General features: G+C 33.9%; 1 protein-coding gene across 2 annotated transcripts in view; it reads right to left on the bottom strand.

The window, feature by feature from the left end:
* The window catches only part of LOC143072961 (protein sidekick-1-like), a 44009-nt gene extending 20445 nt beyond the window's left edge, over window positions 1-23564 (bottom strand). Inside the window, exons 1-4 of one of the 2 annotated variants that reach the window (XM_076248141.1) lie at window positions 23432-23564; window positions 12632-16576; window positions 6974-7006; window positions 3231-3263 (exon numbers count right to left, since the gene is read on the bottom strand). In XM_076248141.1, coding sequence (XP_076104256.1) covers window positions 3231-3263; window positions 6974-7006; window positions 12632-16574 — 4009 coding nt within the window. In that variant the 5' untranslated portion in view covers window positions 16575-16576; window positions 23432-23564. The other variant, XM_076248142.1, reaches the window with a different exon arrangement.
* Between the last annotated feature and the right edge of the window lie 255 nt (window positions 23565-23819).

The following is a 23819-nucleotide window of genomic DNA, read 5'->3' as shown; positions in this document are numbered from 1 at the left end:
TTTTCCAACGTCATGGACAATCAAAGAAGACATGACTTTTGTAATGCCAAAAATAAAAGACTTAGTGTCGATTTGTATCAGTATCTGTAGGTAACATATCCCGTTTTTCAGATATATATATATAATAAATAGAATCATTTTGTCAGATCACATATTATATACAATTATTGTAAAGATTACTATTCACCCGAATAAAAGCTTGATTTAATGAATAAATGTTGAATATTGAAAGCGATTTAATTGTGAATACATGGATGTTTGGGTGTATGTCAATGACAGAGTAGCCCATCAACCCAAAAAATCTTTAAAAATCTAGAGGCCAATATATTTTCTTCAAACTAATGCAGGCTCCAATGAGCCTTTGTCGCTCACTTGATGTTTTTATTTACAATTGATGCAGAAAAAAATGCAAGTTGAACCTTTATACTTTTGCTTTAAGCCTCCGCCACACCTTACCGGATAGCACGAACGGACGCCTAACGGATGAAAATAATAGCTATTGCAGCCATCTTGGTTGGCTGTCTCGGTGATCAGACACATTTTTGAAATTAGATACCCAAATGATGATTGTGGTCAAGTGTGGTTAAATTTGGCCCTATTGTTTCAGCGGAGAAGATTTTTGTAAAAGTTAACGACGACGACGACGACGGACGACGGACGCCAAATGATGAGAAAAGCTCACTTGGCATTTTGGGCCAGGTGAGCTAAAAATGAAAACCACGATTGAGTACAGTTTCCTGGCCCAAAAGGCCAAGTGAGCTTTTCGCATCACTGTCGTAAATACCCGTTTACATGTCTCCGCTACGCGTCGGCAGGTAAACTAAAGTTGCGACTGTAAAACTATAGATGGACGTCCGCTAAGCTTCACATACAACATAGTTATCTCTTAATTTTACCCCTATGTTCTTTTTTAGCCATGGCGATATGGTTGGCTGCCTGGATCATCAGACATATTTTTGAAATTAGATACCCAAATGATGATTGTGACCAAGTGTGGTTAAATTTGGCCGAATTATTTCAGCGGAGAAGATTTTTGTAAAAGTTAACGATGAAGACGACGGACGACAGACGCCAAGTGATAAGAAAAGATTACTTGGCCTTTTTTGCCAGGTGAGATAAAAAAAAACCCGATTGTGTACATTTTCGACTTGTCCAGCTCCAAATTGCTGCGAGTCTTCAAACTAAGCTGTAAAAAATAGTCCACAATAACAAATATCTTATATACCGGTATTTCTTTTTTGGATCTTGAGAGAGGTAACTATGTATAATTTTTATTTAAAAAAAAGAAATATTTTCAGGTAGCTCTTTGTTAGCAATATATAAACTTGGAAAGTGTCGCCGATAACTGCAGGAATAATTGGCGAGAGAGGTCGAAATTGTAAGGTAGTGACGTCGTGCCCGTTCGCTCTCACGTTAAGGTTACCAAAAGGGTCGCATTTTTTATGAAAAATTGCGATTTATTTTCGAATCCAGCACGGGGACATAATATATTTTCTATTTGCTATTTTGAGAAAGCATGACAAAAGACAGAAAAATGAGAAAAATAACATTATAAGAACATCTCGATTTCCACATTTAAAGGAACAAAAATATCCGACTTTGAGCATCTTATCTGTAATTCTATGCTTGGCTCGAATAATTAACAAGTCATTCTTGACGGGATTTATGTTCCCCTTATTTTCACTTATCACAGCTTTAGATTGAGCCCAATCATATCAATTTATGAACAAATATCTATTCCAATTTGTTATCACTTTGCTCAACCTTTTTCTTTTACTAAATTTCGAAAATCCCCAATTTCAGCCTCAATTTTCTCGAAAACAAGCAGAGTGACCTATGTTTTATTTGGTAGGGTTTTGGTTTACAACTCATCCAGGACTACAAAATATTTCATAACTATAAAAATGACAATATAACGTGAACTGTATCGGATGCGGTATTTTAAGCGTTGCCATATAAGCTTGAGGTTCAGTTAGCCATAGGCATAAAACCAGGTTCAACCAACCATTTTAAAAATGTCATGTACCATGTCAGGAATACAGCAGTTGTTATAAAATAGTGAGTTGTTTTTATGCATGCTGGCGTTTGTTTTGTAGCAGTGCAGTATTTCTGTTATTTCATTATTCTCCGCTAATAGTTGATGCGTTTCATTTGGTTTTGGTTTGTGACCCGGGTTTGTTTTTGCTAAATCGATGTATGACTATTGAACAGCAGATAGACCTTTATTAATAAGAGAAAGTAAATTACTCCATATAAAAACTTGTAAGGGTTCTACATAACCCTCAACAAAAATCAGGGGGGGGGGGGGGTTATTAAAAAAAAATCCTCTATATACTATTTTTGGATTGTAAGAAACTTCTGTCCAAGTTTGGTAAACTTCCAGGATGGTGTATGTATCTAATAAATGTTTTAAAAACTTTAACTGAAGACTGTAGATGATTTAAGCTAGAAGTAAAACTAAGTCCTTTTATAAGTAATATACAGAAAAACATGAAATTAATTTTTACAAAATTTCGTTTTAGAATACTAGCTTAGGATCATTAACAAGCTTCTGTTCAAGTTTGTTAGAAATCCAGGATATTTTAAGAAAGTTATTAAAATTTCAGAAACTTAAACTTTAACCACAGAGGGAATGTAATGTTAAGTGGCTGGAAAACTAAGTCTATTTATAAGTAAAATACGGATAAACAGGATTTTATTTTTACAACATTTACCTCAACTATCACCAGCCCAGTAGTTAACACTTCGGTGTTAACACGCATATCAATAATATGGTCATTTTTTTTTTATAAACTTCCTGTTTACAAAACATTGAATTGTTCGACAAACTAAGGATTTTCTTATCCCAGGAATAGATTACCTTAGCCGTATTTGGCACAACTTTTTGGAATTTTGGGTCCCCAATGCTCTTCAACTTTGTACTTGTTTTGGCTTTATAACTATTTTGATCTGAACTTCACTGATGAGTCTTATATAGATGAAACAAGCGTCTGGCGTATTAAATCAAATCCTGATACCTTTGATAACTATTATGATAATAAAGAAGCTTCTGCCCAAATTTGGTAGAAATCAAGGATAATTTAAGAAAGTTATTAAAATTTCAGAAACTTTACCCACAGAGTGAGTATCTGTTTACGCCGCCGACGACGGAATGAAGGATCGCTATGTCTCGCTTTTGTTACAAAAATCGCAGGCTTTACAAAAACTTAACATGACTATAAAATACTTACTTTCACGTGTCTGTGTTTTTAAAACTTCTTCATCTAAAATATAGCATCGCATATCATAAACATATCATAAACATATCATAGGTTAATGTAGACCATGTTACTTAAGAAATAATTCATGGCAGCCGTAGATTTGTTTTCATTTAACCATGGGTTGGGCATTTATATTCGATTATTTTACCCTGAGCGTAAGCGAGGGGTAAAAAGTAGATTTGTTTTCATTTAACCATGGGTTGGGCATTTATATACAATTATTTTACCCTGAGCGTTAGCGAGGGGTAACAAAAGATTATAAATGCCCAACCCATGGTTAAATGAAAACAAATCTACGGCTGCTATGAATTATTTAAAATCTAATAGGACAAATTTGGTAATTTTGTTAACCCTCTTGCTGCCAGTTGTTTTTCAGGGTTGCATTTCATATGCCAGAAAGAACGACCACTCGACGTTTGTAACGTGACATGCTAAACAATGACTTCATGCGATATATGACGTCATGCCGTTATGATCATAACATTTGAGAGCCATTGTAGAAACATATTAAAGTTGTTAATTTTCGGTCTTTTATTTTGATAAAGGTACAGCACTGACGATATTATAATCCTGGTACCTTTGATAACTATTTACACCACTGGGTCGATGCCACTGCTGGTGGACGTTTCGTCCCCGAGGGTATCACCAGCCCAGTAGTCAACATTTTGGTGTTGACATGAATATCAATAATGTGGTCATTTTTATAAATTTCCCGTTTACAAAACATTGAATTTTACGAAAAACTAAAATTTTCTTATCCCAGGCATAGATTACCGTAGCCGTATTTGGCACAACTTTTTGGAATTTTGGATCCTCAATGCTCTTCAACTTTGAACTTGTTTGGCTTTATAAATATTTTGATATGAGCGTCACTGATGAGTCTTATGTAGACGAAACGCACGTCTGGCGTACTAAATTATAATCCTGGTACCTTTGATAACTATTGACATGTAATTTCTACAATAATAAGCTAAATAAAACTCACTTGTTGCACCCAGAAATCTTTTGTTCATCAAATTTTATTAAATTCTGAAGCGGACAAGATACCAGAAAATGCCCGGTGTTTACGTTTGACGCCAGGAGCATACCTATGACCTCACCTAGTTTAGGGATCATTAACAAAATTTTACACGGAAATAATAATTGAAATTGAATTATGTACTTGATTTGCATTAGAAAAGAGATAACTGGATTGTATTTGATGCTTTTTGAACGTCCATCGTTAGTTTTACTGTCGCAAATACCCGTTTACCTGTCTCCACTACGCGTCGCCAGGTAAACTAAATTTGCGACTGTAAATCTATAGATGGACGTCCGCAAAGCTTCAAATACAACACAGTTATCTCTTAATTTTACCCCTATAATCATTTTTAGCTATTGCAGTCATCTTGGTAGGCTGTCTGGGTCATCAGACACATTTTTGAAATTAGATACCCAAATGATAAGTGTGTTCAAGTGTTGTTAAATTTGGCCCTATTGTTTCAGCGGAGAAGATTTTTGTAAAAGTTAACGACGACGACGACGACGGACGACGGACGCCAAATGATGAGAAAAACTCACTTGGCCTTTTGTGCCAGGTGAGCTAAAAATAAAAACCACGATTGAGTACAGTTTCCTGGCCCAAAAGGCCAAGTGAGTGTTTCGCATCACTGTCGTAAATACCCGTTTACATGTCTCCGCTACGCGTCGGCAGGTAAACTAAAGTTGCGACTGTAAAACTATAGATGGACGTCCGCAAAGCTTAAAATACAACATAGTTATCTCTTAATTTTACCTCCGCAAAGCTTAAAATACAACATAGTTATCTCTTAATTTTACCCCTATGTTCTTTTTTAGCCATGGCGGCCATATCGGTTGGCTGCCTGGATCATCAGACATATTTTTGAAATTAGATACCCAAATGATGATTGTGACCAAGTGTGGTTAAATTTGGCCCAATTGTTTCAGCGTAGAAGATTTTTGTAAAGGTTAACGATGAAGACGACGGACGAAAGACGCCAAGTGATAAGAAAAGATAACTTGGCCTTTTTTGCCAGATGAAATAAAAAAAACCCGATTGTGTACATTTTCGACTTGTCCAGCTGCAAATTGCTGCGAGTCTTCAAACTAAGCTGTAAAAAATAGTCCACAATACCATTATCTTATATACCGGTATTTCTTTTTTGGATCTTGAGAGAGGTAACTATGTATAATTTTTATTTAAAAAAAAGAAATATTTTCAGGTAGCTCTTTGTTAACAATATATAAACTTGGAAAGTGTCGCCGATAACTGCAGGAATAATTGGCGAGAGAGGTCGAAATTGTAAGGTAGTGACGTCGTGCACGTTCGCGCTCACGTTAAGGTTACCAAAAGGGTCGCATTTTTTATGAAAAATTGCGATTTATTTTCGAATCCAGCACGGGGACATAATGTATTTTCTATTTGCTATTTTGAGAAAGCATGACAAAAGACAGAAAAATGAGAATAGGCATAAAACCAGGTTCAACCAACCATTTTAAAAATGTCATGTACCATGTCAGGAATACAGCAGTTGTTATAAAATAGTGAGTTGTTTTTATGTATGATGGCGTTTGTTTGGTAGCAGTGCAGTATTTCTGTTATTTCATTATTCTCCGATGATAGTTGATGCGTTTCATTTGGTTTTTGGTTAGTGACCCGGGTTTGTTTTTGCTAAATCGATGTATGACTATTGAACAGCAGATAGACCTTTATTAATAAGAGAAAGTAAATTACTCCATATAAAAACTTGTAAGGGTTCTACAGAACCCTCAACAAAAATCAGGGGGGGGGGGGGGTTATTAAAAAAATCCTCTATATACTATTTTTGGATTGTAAGAAACTTCTGTCCAAGTTTGGTAAACTTCCAGAATGGTGTATGTATCTAATAAATGTTTTAAAAACTTTAACTGAAGACTGTAGATGATTTAAGCTGGAAGTAAAACTAAGTCCTTTTATAAGTAATATATAGAAAAACATGAAATTAATTTTTACAAAATTTCGTTCTAGAATACTAGCTTAGGATCATTAACAAGCTTCTGTTCAAGTTTATTAGAAATCCAGGATATTTTAAGAAAGTTATTAAAATTTCAGAAACTTAAACTTTAACCACAGAAAGAATGTAATGTTAACTGGCTGGAAAACTAAGTCTATTTATAAGTAAAATACGGATAAACAGGATTTTATTTTTACAACATTTACTTCAACTATCACCAGCCCAGTAGTTAACACTTCGGTGTTAACACGCATATCAATAATATGGTCATTTTTTTTTATAAATTTCCTGTTTACAAAACTTTGAATTGTTCGACAAACTAAGGATTTTCTTATCCCAGGAATAGATTACCTTAGCCGTATTTGGCACAACTTTTTGGAATTTTGGGTCCCCAATGCTTTTCAACTTTGTACTTGTTTTGGCTTTATAACTATTTTGATCTGAACTTCACTGATGAGTCTTATATAGATGAAACAAGCGTCTGGCGTATTAAATCAAATCCTGGTACCTTTGATAACTATTATGATATAAACAAGCTTTTGTCCAAATTTGGTAGAAATCAAGGATAATTTAAGAAAGTTATTAAAATTTCAGAAACTTTACCCACAGAGTGAGTATCTGTTTACGCCGCCGACGACGGAATGAAGGATCGCTATGTCTCGCTTTTGCTACAAAAATCGCAGGCTTTACAAAAACTTAACATGACTATAAAATACTTACTTTCACGTGTCTGTGTTTTTAAAATTTCTTCATCTAAAATATAGCATCGCATATCATAAACATATCATAAACATATCATAAACATATCATAGGTTAATAATTCATATATGATTTGCATATCTATAAATAATTGAATTGGATTGGTCAATTAGAATTTTTCTCTAAGTTTACACTTCGATAAACCAGGTTTCCAAAACTACTTTTGTAATCTATTGATGCGCGATACACAAGCTTGCAGTGATCCCAGGATTTTCAGCAAATTGTAATTTAAAAACAATTGCATAACAGTTGTGACTATTCTAGTGCATATATAACAACAAAAAAGAAATAAATTTAAAGCACTAAAGCTTCGAAAATGTATAAAGATAAAATTTAATAAAATTCCGCAAAATTTCATGAAGGATTTGACGATGTTACGTCATGGCAAAACACGACGTCATACGAAAGGACATTTTCAAGGGAAATATTATTTCGTTACGTGTACGCTTCAAATTCGTTGTACATTTAATTAAAATGAAGTTTTTGAGGTAGGTGATTTCATTTAAGATTCCGTTGTATTTATCGGACATTTATGGTTTCTAGAAAGTCAAGATGGCGGCGTACTCCTTAGTTAAGACTTGCCATTGTGCTTTTGATGGAAAATAAATTTAGAAGCCATCAACAAAATAAATGTTTATTAAATATCACAAAATTAATGTTTGGCTGAAGAATTATAAGGATTAAACACATTTCTTCTAGAGGTTATTGATGTGTAAACCGGGGCTCTTACTCACAAACTGAACATAAAAGTCCTTCGGACTTTTATTCAGTTTGTGAGTTAATCGCCCCGGTTTCGGACTTTTATTCAGTTTGTGAGTTAATCGCCCCGGTTTACACATCAATAACCTCTAGAAAGAATGTGTTTAATCCTATAATGTAGACCATGTTACTTTAGAAATAATTCATGGCAGCCGTAGATTTGTTTTCATTTAACCATGGGTTGGGCATTTATATTCGATTATTTCATGGTTAAATGAAAACAAATCTACGGTTGCTATGAATTATTTAAAATCTAATAGGACAAATTTGGTAATTTTGTTTACCCTCTTGCTGCCAGTTGTTTTTCAGGGTTGCATTTCATATGCTAGAAAGAACGACCACTCGACGTTTGTGACTTCATGCGATATATGACGTCATGCCGTTATGACCATAACATTTGAGAGCCATTGTAGAAACATATTAAAGTTGTTAATTTTCGGTCTTTTATTTTGATAAAGGTACAGCAATGACGAGAAGCTTGCATAAATTAAAACATGGACATACGATACTGTTTTGGCTGTTCCGTTTGACCAAATTTTGATAATTTAAAGTAATATTATATAATTCAACGATTATTTTTTCTAAATCGCATTTTTCACTTATACATTATCTTGCAATGTAATTCTATTATGCCCCACCTACGATAGTAGAGGGGCATTATGTTTTTTGGTCCGTGTCTCCGTTCGTTCGTCCGTGCGTCCGTTCGCCCTACTTCAGGTTAAAGTTTTTGGTCAAGGTAGTTTTTGATGAAGTTGAAGTTCAATCAACTTGAAACTTAGTACACATGTTCCCTATGATATGATCTTTCTAATTTTAATGCCAAATTAAAGTATTGACCCCAATTTCACGGTCCACTGAACATGTAAAATGATAGTGCGAGTGGGGCATCCGTGTACTGTGGACACATTCTTGTTCATTTTGAGGCGTGCAAGAAGCTTTGAAACGCCCGGTATTTACATTTGATTGTTTGTTTACGGAAACATATTTGTGACGTCACCTTGTTTCGTTGCCATGCCAAGACAATAACATCATTTCGCGGAATTTTTGTTTCATGAAATTTTACCATAAACAAGAGGCTCTCAAGAGCCTGAATCGCTCACCTTAATTCTTTTGGTTAAATCTCTCATCAATGATTATTTTGGCTTTTCAATTTATTTAAATGTTTTTTGGATCGTCCTATTTTCTTCAAAAGCCAAAAAAAAATAATCGTTTTCTCCTATGTTCTATTTTAGCCATGGAGCTATGTTTCTTGACATACAAGGAAATAAAATATAAAATTTATACTAGATACTCTGAAACTCATTTAGCCTAAGTTTGGCTGAAATTGATACAGCAGTTTCAAAGGAGAAGATTTTTTAAAGTAAGTCAACATGATGAACAAATTGTGAAAAAAGTCTTTAAAGGGCAATAACTCCTTAAGTGGTCAATTGACAATTTTGGTCAATTTGACTTAATTGAAGATCTTACTTTGCTGAACATTATTGCTGTTTACAGTTTATTTCTATCTATAATTGTATTCAAGATAATAAACAAAAACAGCAAAATTTCCTTAAAATTATCAATTCAGGGGCAGCAACCCAACAACAGGTTGTCTGATTCATCTGAAAATTTCAGGGCAGATAGATCTTGACCTGATAAACAATATTACCCACGTCAGATTTGCTCTAAATGCTTTGGTTTTTGAGTTATAAGCCAAAAACTGCATTTGACCCCTATGTTCTATTTTTAGCAATGGCGACCATGTTTGTTGATAGATCATAACTTCGGATACAATTTACAAACTAGATACCCTAAGGAACATTCAGTTAAAGTTTGGAAGTATTTGGCCCAGTAGTTTCAGAGGAGAAGATTTTTGTAAAAGATTACTAAGATTTACGAAAAATGGTTAAAAATTGACTATAAAGGGCAATAACTCCTAAAGGGGTCAACTGACCATTTCCGTCATGTTGACTTATTTGTAAATCTTACTTTGCTGAACATTATTGCTGTTTACAGTTTATCTCTATCTATAATAATATTCAAGATAATAACCAAAAACAGCAAAATTTCTTTAAAATTACCAATTCAGGGGCAGTAACCCAACAACAGATTGTCTGATTCATCTGAAAATTTCAGGGCAGATAGATCTTGACCTGATAAACAATATTACCCACGTCAGATTTGCTCTAAATGCTTTGGTTTTTGAGTTATAAGCCAAAAACTGCATTTGACCCCTATGTTCTATTTTTAGCAATGGCGACCATGTTTGTTGATAGATCAAAACTTCGGATACAATTTATAAATTAGATACCCTAAGGAACATTCAGTTAAAGTTTGAAAGTATTTGGCCCAGTAGTTTCAGAGGAGAAGATTCTTGAAATAGTTTACGACGACAGACGACGACAGACGACGGACGACGACGGACAACAAGTGATGGCATAAGCTCACTTGTCCCTTCGGGACAGGTGAGCTAAAAATAGATTGGAATGGACTGATTTGTTTATTTAGCTGTAGAATAGAGATAAATATATTGTATCTGAATCTTGGCCTTTGTAAACTGGGGATTTTGATGTCGAAAATTTAGAATAACTGGCAGTATACATAAGATGGCCGTAACGCGGAACAGCCTTTTTTTTATTACTGCGTTTGCGCTAAAGGTAATTATATTGTGATTATACTGGTTGACGATAATAGCACGTCATATTAGAATATCAAATAAATGAAGTAAAATTGGACCTAATAGTGATTAGAAATGAATAAAAAAACAAACAATTTTAGTTAAGCTATTTTCAACTATAATAATTGTCTTTTTTCATCAAATTAATTTTATACAAATATGTCATGCTGACAAAGGGTATTTGCAAAATGTCCCAGTTTAGATGTTACTAATTTTGTTTACCTCGAAACCGGTAATTTTGGCAAATACCCCTTGAAGCATGATATAATTATTATTTAATTCCACCGATTGCTCTTTGTATTCATCTCAAAGCAAAGTCTAGAGGTCTTCGGACGTCGCGTTATTTTAAGACATTGTATTTGCTAGCATATACCCCGGCACATGGAAATCTCTAATGAAAAATTCAGCGATAGAGAAAGAAAATCTCTTATCCAGTCAAAATACAGCATAGCTTTCAAGTAATTTCTGAAATAAATGTAAAATTTACAAAAACTGCACTGTACGATTTTGTGACGACCGGACGGACAACTTTCATTTAAAAAAAAAATTAGTCGTATGTTAGGTGGGTGCATTACGGTCATTTACTAGACGTATTTTTCAAATATAACACTCGCCTAATGACAGTACGTGACAACTGGGACAATATTAAAACAATGCACAGAAAAAAAGAACGAATTATTTCTTAATTTTATAATTTAATGCGAGTAGCAAAAAGGGTTCAACCATTTAACTTCAAAGGGGTTATTCATTTTTTCAGAGTCATGATTTTTTTTCTCGCAAATAACTTTTTTTTAGTTTTTCGACGCTATCAATCAAATAATTTATTTTTCAAAATTTAACACTATGGGGTATTGTGGAAATCTGCATTCACAATATTTTTATATATATATAAAACGTCTGAATAGTAGTCAACGATTTTCCCCACGAGGGCGCTGGATCGTTACGAGTAACGATACATGTACACAATAAATAAATTATATAAACGCCTAAAAAAGTTTACACAACAACTCCAAATACAAAAAAAGGTAACTATAAATGTAATTATTTAGAAATATTTCGGATAACAGATATCCTTCGTCAGTCAGATTCTGATGTTAGATGAATCATCTTTAAGTCTTCTTAGATTAAACTTTTACTAAATCTTGAAATTTATACAATAAAAAAAGTCAAACCGAACATCAGTTAAGACGCTTGCATCATTCTAAAAATTTGTTAAACATGACATAGGTTATATCATTTTATAGGGTTGTAAAAGCGTTGAACCTATGTACATCTTACTTGTTCTCAAGAAAATTCTATAATTTGTCCAATTTAGAAGAAGTTTACTTTTTTTTTTAATTGCTTCCAGCAAGCAATTCGCCGACATGTTTTCCGTATGCAGCGTGACCTTTCTCGTAAAAATCTGGTGATCGCAATACGCAAGTGCGAATGGAAAACCAAACGTAAACATTGCTACGTCATCAAGACAAACTATATTTTATTGTACCTTTTATACATGTGCTTACCTCAATATCCATGCTTCTCTGTTTATTGTTTACAAACGGGTGACAATCGTTTAGCTTCGGCTTCAAAACACGATCATTAATAAGCTGCCATATTTTAACAACAACACTTACCAATTGAAATATTTATTGATGATTATACGAAATTTTACGAAAAAATTATAAAATCGTGCACAGAAGACTACGTTTATGATATATGTATGCATTGGTTTAAGAGTTGGATTTACATTATTTTTCACAGGTCACTCGTTTCATATGACTTTAATATGATGCATTTTTTTGCGCTTCATAGAAAATTTGCTTTGGTCAACACTTTTACACCCAAATAGAACTATAAAAATAAAATCCATATCTTAAACATGACTTCACGTAAATGGTTCTCAATTTATATACATCACTTATACCAAACTAATTATATAAATCAAATATTGCTCTTTTCAATGCAAAATGTTTATTTACAAAATGTAAAATACGCTCTTAACTTTTCCTCTTTTAGTCTAATTAAAGTAATTATTAATGTCTGGATTTGACTTGAACGAAATATTAACAGCTGTAATAAGGGAAAAGATATTTTACTGATTCATTATGTCTTTAAAATTACAAAGTCATACACGGCTGAAATATTTTATGTAACAAATGCCTCAATACTTTTCTTAAATATTGATGAATCATATTGATAACAAAGTGAGCAAGTTTACTTACATTTTAGTCGGCACTTTCTTGTCTTTGAAGAACTATCTGTAGACGTAAATTGTACCGGAAGCTTGAATCGTACAGGTGGACCATTTGTAATTAATGTATCTGCACCTTCTCGGATACGCATAGCTAATGATAATTCTGTGTGTATTTTAATACTAATATCTCCAAACTGTGTAGCTTCACCATCAACAACAGCAGCTACTTTGAATTCATAATCGGTTCCACTCTTCAAATCTGGAACTTTGAAAGTGTGCTGTTTTACCTCTGTGGCGACTGCAGTCCATTTTGTGGATTTGGTTGCACCGCACTCCCTATACCTTATTTCGTAACAGTCGAAATTCTGTAATTCACAAGGACTCCAATCGAGTGTAATGGTTTGTGGAGTAGATTCTATTGATTGTGGTTGCCCAGGAATTTTCGTTGGAGGCCGTCTTTGCGTAAGAAAACTTGAAAATGTTTCACTTTGTACAGTATGATTATTTGAAAAAACAGTGTAAATCTGTATTTCATAATCACTGGAATCTTTCAACTCATTTAACATTATTCGATTGTCATTTCCATCTGTTTCTATATATTCCCAGTCTTTGGAATACCGTTCTTTGTAGCCTACCTTATAACGCTTAATTTTGCCAGCATTTTCTGGAGGTTTCCAGCATATAACCATACTATCATGAGAAACACTTGTTTGTCTGACCTCTTCGGCTGCACAGGAATTCGTTTTAATTTTTTCTATTTCGCTGAACGAACTTTCGCAGTTCTGAAAAATTACACGGACCTTGAATTCGTATTGCGTTGATGCTTTTAGCTTATTCACGGTTTCATTTGTCTCATTGCTGATGATAATTTTCCATTGTTGTTTTCCTGTATCAAAACATTCGCGATAGTTTAGTTCATAATGTTTAACCATTGATTCATCTATGTCTTCAAGGGTCCACTCGAGACAAATATTTGATGACGTTTGTCGGACAGACTTTGGTTTTCCCGGTCGCATTTTACGAAACCGACCTTTTGCCGAATCGATGTTCTTTGTCTCAATAACGACCACATCACTGAAAGGGCCTTGACCATCAGCAAATATAGCTCGAACCTTAAACTGATATTTCACTGAAGACTTAAGTTTGAGAAAAGATATTTCCGTTTCGTCCGAAGCTGGGTAAATATGCCACTTATCTAACGTCAACTCTTTATGCCGTACGTCATAATACTCGAAGTCAGTAGTGTCCGATGGTGGTAGTAACTTGATAGTTATACTTTCAAATGAAACATATAGGATCTTTGGCTTTCTTGCTTGAAATTCTGGGGCGTCCCGTCGACCCCTTTGGCGCTGCAAAGTAGACAGAGTACTTATATCACCATAAGGCCCCTCTTCATCTTTGTATACTGCTTTCACTTTGAATTCATACATTGTGCTTTCTTTCAAATCTTTCAAAACAACTTCACTCCGTTCTGTCGTTTTTAATTCCCATATTAAGGTTGAGATAACTCTATATCGAAGTTCGTAGTAATTTAGGTTTTTTGTGTTGTTTGGCGGTTTCCAAGTAATAACCAAGCTATTATAAGTAATATTGTTAGATTCTGGCATTCCTGGTTTCGAATCGCCTTCCTCAGAAATACTATCAAGTTTGATTGTTGAACATTTTACTGCTTTGCTGAACTGACCTTCAGATTCATTAAATACTGCTCTTACTTTAAACTCATAAAATCTTTCAGGACTTAGATCTTTAATAGTCTTCTCTGTATGATCTGATTGAATAGACGTCCATTTTTCTCCGTTAAGCTCCCTGTAACGTAAATCATAATACGCTACTTCTGTTGTATCTTTAGGTGGATTCCATTGAATTGTTAACTGGTTGTGTGTAGATGCCTTTAAATATGGATCTCCTGGGTTATTTGATACTTTTTTCGTACTAATAGTAATTGGTTGGTCATTAAATTTGCCAACCAATTGTTCAGTAATAGCCCGTACTTCAAATTCATAATTTGTAAATGGCTTCAACTGAGAAATAGTTGTTTTTGTTTCATTAGTATGAGTGTTTTGCCATATCGCATTATCGACACCCTCTCTTTTTTCTCTGTATCTAATTTCATAACAATTTATTGGATCTTTGACGTTAAGAGGTGCTCCCCATCGTAAAGACACACTTTCTGTTGTCACTGCAAATTCACTAGGAGGACTTGAAAGACACAGAGCTGAGTAATCTTCCTTAAGGGTTTTCAAGACTAGAGAACTGCTAAAATTTGTTGGCCTGCCTTTGATTATTGCGCGAATTTTGAATTCGTATTTTGTGTTGCTACTAAGATTCATTATCTTAATACTGTTTTTATTGCCATCAGCTCTTATATCAATAAATGACCCTTGATCTAATTGTTTGTACTGTATTTCATAGCAATCTATCTGATAAGTTAGATTACTCGGTGGATCCCAACTTAATGAAAGTGCATTAGTTGTTATCAAAACAGGAATAGGTGCTGAACATTTCACTGATTTGTCAACACAGGATTTAGTAGACACATTTGTTGTATCACTAAAAGGCCCGTCACCATCACAATATATAGCACGTACCTTGCATTCGAAGGTCGAATTTGACTGCAGATCATTGACTTGAACATTATTTTCAGGACCACTCGTTAGTAAAGGTTTCCATCTGTCAGTACTTTCAGTTTTTTTATATCTCATCTCATAATGAGTTATATCTTGGCGACCATCCTTTGGTCTTTGCCATTTGAGCATTATCAAGCAATGTGTGGACTCTGTGACTTCCGGTGGACTTGGTTTTCCAAACGTAATGCTTTCTGTTCGTACCTCGATAGTTTCACTAAAGGGCCCATCTTCATTGCAAAATATGGCTCGAACCTTGCAGTCATAGCTGGTTTTTGCCTGTAACCCAGATATAGTCAATACAGTTTTATCATTATCAGTCCATTTCGAAATCCATTTCTTAATGGTTGGTTCACTTTCCTTATATCTCAGTTCATAACCATCCATGCTTTCAACAATCTGTGCTGGAGGTGTCCACTGAACACATATGGAGTTCGTTGTTGATTCTACTACGTTAGGTTTGCCAGGCATGGTAGCCTTATTTACCACTAAAGTGCCTTCACTTTGTATATCTGCTACTTTGCACTGAGTCGATATCGTAACGGGAGGATGACTAAAATGTCCATCTTTCTTTTCATAAATAGCTCTTACTTTAAAATCATATTTTGTGTTTTCTTCAAGATTGTGTACCGTAATATGGTTTTCAGACCCGTTTGTGGATGCAGGTTTCCATATTTGATCCCCAATACTTTTTTTGTATCTTACCTCATAGTAAGTGACATCATCGTTGGTAACTGGAATTGTCCAGTTCAGCTTTATTGAATTAACATCCGCTACAAATTCTTGAATATCTAGACCCATGGTATTTGATTTGTTTTCTTCTTTCTGTTGAACATCGAATGCTGTTTCTTTGGTGTATTTTGTACTCACTTCACTATAACGACTGTATTCTTCATTTACAACTGAACGAACTTCATAACATTGACTTTTTGATTGGTTTTCGTTTGTATAATCACTTTGATCAGGTCTTATATCATTCAATGTTGTTGAAGAAATATGTGAATCCTCATACTCTATATCGGGGAAAGAAATATCTTCACTCAGATCTCCAAAAGGACTTTCATCATTATCGCATACTGTGCGAACTTTAAAGTGATAAACCGTGTCAGATTTTAAATTCTTCAGTGTAACTTGACAGTTTGTATCAGGAGATAAAACTGATTCCCATTCTCCATTTACACTCTTATACTGTACTTCATAACGTTGTAACCCATTAGGCTTAGATATTGGTGGTTGCCATGAAATGATCACAGAATTTGACGAAAAATGAATTGGAGAAGGTTTTCCAGGCAAATATGACGCTGTGTCCACATCTTTTATTTCGCCATGCTCGTGTTTTTTGTTCATATCTAAAAAAAAAAAAAAGAAAAAAAAAAGATATAGTGGTTAACATCAAGGTTATATTTATAGGCACTTTAATTGTCTTTTGTGCAGTTAGGTTGCTGTTTAATTGACATACAGCCCCTCCCAACATATATAATTTCCTGTTTTAGCTTTGCGGAGATCAGCAAGTCTGAAAGACTTGTTTGTGAGAACTGACGTCTCCTCTTACAAAAGCTGTTCAACTGAAGGATGAGGCAAGTCGTGTTGTAACGGACTATGTCTGACTTGCCAACAAATACTGAATACTCAAACAGTTACTTGTCACTCCACTGGGTCTGAGTTTACTTTTATTTTTATTTTAATGTTACTTGCAAAACCCAGAATGTTGTATACCTTCTTCAGTGTCGATGTGGCATGCAGTATGTTGGCGAGACAGCGCAGCCATTCAACAAACGCATGTATGGTTATCGAATTGACTACATTGACCTCCCCATAAATCGTCGTCTGATATTTGAGACACGCCCAAGCTGATCTCAAAAACTTTACAATCACTATCATAGAAAACGAGAATTGGTCATGTACCGACAGACTTGCTCGGGAAAGGTTTTGGATAAGTAAACTAACTTAAAGGACAGTTTTCCCCCGAGGGCATCAATGATTAAAAACATAGGAAGTTTCCTACTTTGGGAGTCCCAATTTAGGTTTGCCTCAATTACTTGAAAGATGATATTTTCAAAAGTATGCACTGTTCTTAAGAGGTGTCTCGTGATTTGGTAGTTTCTTCCTTTTGTGATTCCCGAAGTAGAAAACGGAGATCGAGATTTCGACGGATGAAAAACAGTTCTACCCAAAACCAAAGAAATAAATCCTCATTCTATTTAACTAAAACAACTTTTAAAGAAACCTCAAATTAAAAACAATAATGCATATGTTTTTTATAACACAATGTCCAGATAGTTTTCATTATAAAACTTATGTACATATACTTTTTTCTGAAGAAAATTCTTTAATTTGTTCATATTAAGAAGAAGTTTACTTTATTTTAATTAGTTCCTTCCACTTCCGTGACACTAGTTAATAAAAAAAATTACAATCCAGGAAGCAATTCCCCGACATATTTTAATCATAAACGTAGTCTTCTGTGCACGATTTTATTATTTTTTTCGCATAAATTACGGATAATCGGTCAGTGTTGTTGTGAAAATATAGCAGGTAATTAAAGTTCGTGTTTTGAAGCCGAAGATTAACGATTGTCACCTGTTTGTCAACAATCAACAACAAAAACATGGATATTGAGCACGTGCTTAACATTTACAATCAGATAATAGTTTATTTTAAAGACATACATGCGTATTGGCGATCACCAGATTTTTACGAGATGGGTCACGCTGAGGTCACTTTGCATACGGAAAATATGTCGGGGAATTGCTTCCTAGTAAAGTAAACTTCTTCTAAATATGAACAAACTAAAGCATTTTCTTTAGAAAAAAGTATATGTACATAAATTTTACGTTTTAGGAACTGTGTTGTTTATCATTATTATAAATGATCTTCCGTTGTCTAATCCTAATCATAACACCGATTTATTTGCTGATGATAGAACCATATTAGTCATTGGACAAAATAAAAGTTGCATCAGTCAAAAGCTTAATACGGTTTTAAGATATTTTTTCCTGGTGTGATGACAATAAAATGGCTGTAAATACATCTAAAACGAAAACTATATATATTCATCTTTGTATTGGCTCCAAATAGAAGCTTTCAGCTACATCAAATGAAAATACAAATCTTGCTATAAATGGACAACAAGTTAAAGAAAGAACATGTGAAAAAGTTCTAGGTATTTTTGTTGATGTATCTCTATCTTGGTCTTTTCATATTTATCATATCATAAAAAGGGTTAACTCTTTTTTAGCTTTGTCTATGTTTTAAAACGCTTACGCTTTACCTCAATTAGATTATTGTTGTTCAATATGGGGAAACTGTAATAACTTTCTATTAGATTTTCATCCTCAGAAAATTTTATAATTCCAAAACCAAATACAGAGCTGAAGTTATCTATCAAATATTCAAATTACTATCAGAAAAACAAAATCAAAACACTCTTTGAAATTAAAACTTTCTTTATTTAGTCAGTTTCGGAAGATAAACTAGTGGGTTTCCCTAACAATTTCGAACAGAATTTCCTCGAGGGTATCACCGGCCCAGTAGTCAGCACTTCGGTGTTGACATGAATATCAAGTATATGGTCATTTTATAAATTTGTAGTTATAAAACTTTGATTTTTTTTCGAAAAACTAAGGATTGAATCATTCTTTTTATCCCAGTAATAGAGTACCTTAGCCGTATTTTTAAGGAAAAAAGATTTGCATAACTTTGTATTTTGAAATCGGAAAACGCGAATACGCGAATACGCGAAAACATGAAAACGCGAAATCGCGAATAGGCGAAATCGCGAAGTCGAAAACGCGAAGTCGAAAATGCGAAATCGGAAAGAAAAAATAGTTTGCCTTTTCGCGTTTTCGACTTCGCCTTTTAATAATAATAATAATAATAATAATATCTTTATTTAAAGAGAGTAACTCATTTCGATTATACCAATTTTCAATTAAAGAACCTTAGTGAGCACGCTCACATACCCCACGTCCCCACATTGTCATTGGAGAAATTAAATAAGTATAAGAAAAAAAAATTGTATAAGAAAAAATATTGAATAATAATTTCCTGTCAATATACATAGTATGTCCTTATTATCTACAAAATTTCATGAAATTCTGTTGTGTGTTTTCAGAGGAGTTGAGATGACAAACTGTTGCAGAAGTATATTGAAGCAAATAAGTTCAAAGGGGCATAACTCCTAGAAAAAAAATTGAACCGTAATTTCCTGTTGATATGCACATCTACATAGTATGTCCTTATTATCTACAAAGTTTCATGAAATTCTGTTGTGTGGTTTGAGAGGAGTTGCGATGACAAATTGTTGCAGTAGTACATTAAAGTAAATAAATTCAAAGGGGCGTAACTCCTAGAAAAAAAATTGAATCGCAATTTCCCGTCGATATGCACAACTACATAGTATGTCCTTATTATCTGAAAAGGTTTCGTGAAATTCTGTTGTGTGGTTTGAGAGAAGTTGCGATGACAAACTGTTGCAGTAGTACATTAAAGTAAATAAGTTCAAAGGGGCGTAACTCCTAGAAAAAAAATTGAATCGCAATTTCCCGTCGATATGCACAACTACATAGTATGTCCTTATTATCTGAAAAGGTTTCGTGAAATTCTGTTGTGTGGTTTGAGAGGAGTTGCGATGACAAACTGTTGCAGTAGTACATTAAAGTAAATAAGTTCAAAGGGGCGTAACTCCTAGAAAAAAAAATTGAATCGCAATTTCCCGTCGATATGCACAACTACATAGTATGTCCTTATTATCTGAAAAGGTTTCGTGAAATTCTGTTGTGTGGTTTGAAAGGAGTTGCGATGACAAGAAACAGGACTGACGGACTGACGGACGGACGGACTGACGGACGGTACGACGGACGGACGGACGGGTCAAAAACATTATACCCTCCGCAACTTCGTTGCGTGGGGTATAATAAGGCTCTCTACATACAATGTTAACAATTTGAATAAAACATAATTAAATGACTATTACACACATGTAAACAATAAATAAAGTAATATAACAACAACAACAAAAACACATATGGTATACATTGTGGCTTAACTTATAAATTTAACACTTTTAAAAATGCAGTATTTTAATGCAGATATACTTTTTGATTTTTGAATTTCACTGGACAGTGTATTCCACTCTTTTGGACCACTAAAAGAAAAATTTGATTTGTATAATTCTGTATTTGATTTAGGGACAATAAAATTATCCGATGATGAAAGTCGAGTATTGTACGATTATTGCTATTTGTACTTTTCGTGTTTTCGACTTCGCGTTTTCGCGTTTTCGACCTCGCGATTTCGAGTTTTCGCCCTATGGAATATGAAAAGCGAAAACCGGCCACCATACGTTTGTCTTATTAAATCGGCAGCTCACAACAACAGCTAGTCAACAACATAAGTTTGTGTTTTTCTTTGAATAGTGTATTAAGTGGAAAGAAGACTTGCTATATACACGGGTCCTAATCACAGGGTTGACTAAATTTGATCATTTTCACATTACCTATTGTAGTATTTTAATCAGCATGACTTTATAAAATGACAATACGAATACTAAAACTCTACACTTAAAATAGGGCGTAGGTAGAGTTTCCAATTTGTTAGCCGACATGACGTAAAAACTGAAGAATTGAAGAATTCAACTTTATCTATGACTAGTATAGAACAATGCTGTTTACAATGACTCCATTCCAGGCCCTTTTGTTTTCCAAATAATTAATATTACCAATAATTGGTAAGTTCCAGGTCGACGGTTCACGATGTCGCCGATGTGTTCTAGATCTATTAAAATACTAGATACATTGTCTTTTTTTAATTATTTTTTATTCCTTTGTTGTCCTTCGTTATCATCCCCTGATTATAGTTATAACATGTCAATTGTGCCAAAATCACCATTAGAGGGGTTACGGAGACCTAAATGCCAAAATATGGGTGATTAATAAGAAATAGCCTATTTTGAATAATGAAATGCATATTTTGAATACTAGTAATGGAATAAACTACTGCAACTCTTCAGCCCCTAATTACAAAGATACCTTATACCTCATTAGAAAGCTAACCAATAGAGGAACAAAAGGTATATAGTCCATGTGTTTCGCAACGCATATTAGAGGAGAAACAAAGGACCTAGATATCAAAATACGCGTAAACATTTAAAAAAAAGCTTATTTTGAATAATGAAATGGACTGCTGCGACCCATCAGCCCCTAATAAAGGACAACTTTATACACCACTTGAAAGCTTATTGATAGAGGAATAAAATGGTTATAAACAATACGTACCGCAATGACCATTACAGTGGTTGAGGACGGACCTAAATGCTAAAACACGCGTGAAAATTAAGAAATAGCCAATTTTAAATAATGAAATTGATATTTTGAATAATGGAACGAACTACTGCGACTCTTCAGCCCCTAATTACATTGATACCTTATACCTCATTCGGAAGCTTATCAATAGAAAAAAGGTATATAGTCCATGTGTTCCGCAACGCGTATTAGAGAAGAAACGAAGGACCTAGATATCAAAATACGTGTGAACATTAAGAGATAGCTTATTTTGTATAATGAAATGGACTACTGCGACCCTTCAGGCTCTTATTTAGGACAACTTTATACACCATTTGAAAGCTTATTGATAGAGGAACACAATGATTATAAACAATATGTGCCGCAATGACCATTAGAGAGGTTACGTAGGACCTAAATGCCCCCCCAAAAAACGCGTGAAATTAGAAAAATAGCCAATTTTAAATAATGAAATTGATATTTTGATTAATGGAACTTCCGCGACCCTTCAGCCCCTAATTACTGAGACACCTTAAACCTCATTCGAAAGCTTATCACTAGGGGGACACAAGGTATATAGTCCATGTGTTGCAGTACAATCGAGAAGTTTTATCCATAATCAGGAGATAAAGAATAGCAAAGGTAAAGTGAAAATGAAAAGAGACACCGTAGAGTATTTTAATTTTTATATATACATGTTTTGGTTTTCAGGACTTCCATATATTGAACCAAGGAGTTTTTGTTCAAAAATAGTTAAGGAAACCCACTAGTTTATCCTCCGAAACTAAATAAATAAATAAAGTTTTAAAGACTGTTTTGATTTTTTTTTGGATATTAAATTGATTATCTTTATTATTTTTTTTTTTTTAAGAAGTAATCACACTTTATTGATTAGTTTGACATCTGTTAGTAAATACATTAAATACCGGTACCTTATCCCGGCCTCGTTAACCGTTAGTAGCATATAATCAATTTGGTTAGTACTTGTTAGTTTATTTAACTGTAATATATACATTTATAAATTATAGTATATCAAACTCATACATTATCAATATAGAATGATCCATAAATCTGAATAGATTAGAAAAATAAAGAATAAATAAATAAAAATTACAGAAATTTGGAATTTTGGAAAAAGCAAAAATAAAAAAACATAATAAATATGTTTTACTTACAGCATTTATAATACAGCTATCATCAGTGACACTGATATCCCATAACGGTCAACCAACTCGTGATGGCGTCCGTTTACGAAGGGATGATTTCAACTTTCAAAAGCGTATAAATTGTTCAAACTCATATACAACATATATAACCGACATCTTGCCAAACAATCAAACAATGAAAGAAACATATTAGGCGAAAGAAAAAAAAAGAGAAAAACTATATAAAGGCAACAGTAGTATACGGCTGTTCAAACTCATAAATCCATGGACAAAAAACAAAATCGGGGTAACAAACTAAAACTGAGGGAAACGCATTAAATATAAGAGGAGAACGACACAACACTACAATGTAACACACACAGAAACGGACCAAGCATCAGACAAAATCCCACGAGAAAAACAAATATAACATCAAAACCAAATACATGAACTTGGGATAGACAAGTACCGTGACACGTCTTATCGCAATGTTTACACTAAAAATTAAGAGAAAACATACGACGCAACGTAACACACACATAAACGAACTATAATATAACAATGGCCATATTCCTGACTTGGTACAGGACATTTTTAAAGAAAAAAATGGCGGGTTGAACCTGGTTTTGTGGCATGCCAAACCTCCCCTTTCATAGACATGTGAAATATAACATTAAAATGACAACTCAACACCACAGGACTACAATATAAATAAATTGGAGAATACATATATGCTCGTTTCACATTCTAAAATTCTAAATTATTGATAAGAAGATACCTGCAAATTTCTTTAAATTAGTATTGATGTCCAATCATAGGTTTTTTTCATACTGATTCAAGTTATTTGCTACTTCTTGCTTAGAAAATATCACGTCCGGGCTCACATGTATTCTTTAGTTACACTGACTCCTAAAATATATTGTTTATGTATATTTTGTTTGAAGCAATGAAGCTAGATTACAACTTCCTGATTATTCACTTCAATCCAATCAGATAGGTTACTTTATACTGATGCCAAAACATATGATTCTATGTAATTTCAAAAAGAAAAAAATCGGTGCAGGAAATAGCAACTTCGGGCTTAACAAAGTTCACTTCTTGCTTAACTTTCAAGTTCACACTACAAACTGCTCAGAGTCTGAAAAGACCATATTTTGTGCTCGACC

This window comes from Mytilus galloprovincialis, chromosome 4, assembly GCF_965363235.1.
Source record: "Mytilus galloprovincialis chromosome 4, xbMytGall1.hap1.1, whole genome shotgun sequence".
NCBI classification, from domain to species: Eukaryota; Metazoa; Mollusca; class Bivalvia; order Mytilida; family Mytilidae; genus Mytilus; species Mytilus galloprovincialis.
This window is presented reverse-complemented; position numbering and strand designations above follow the sequence as displayed.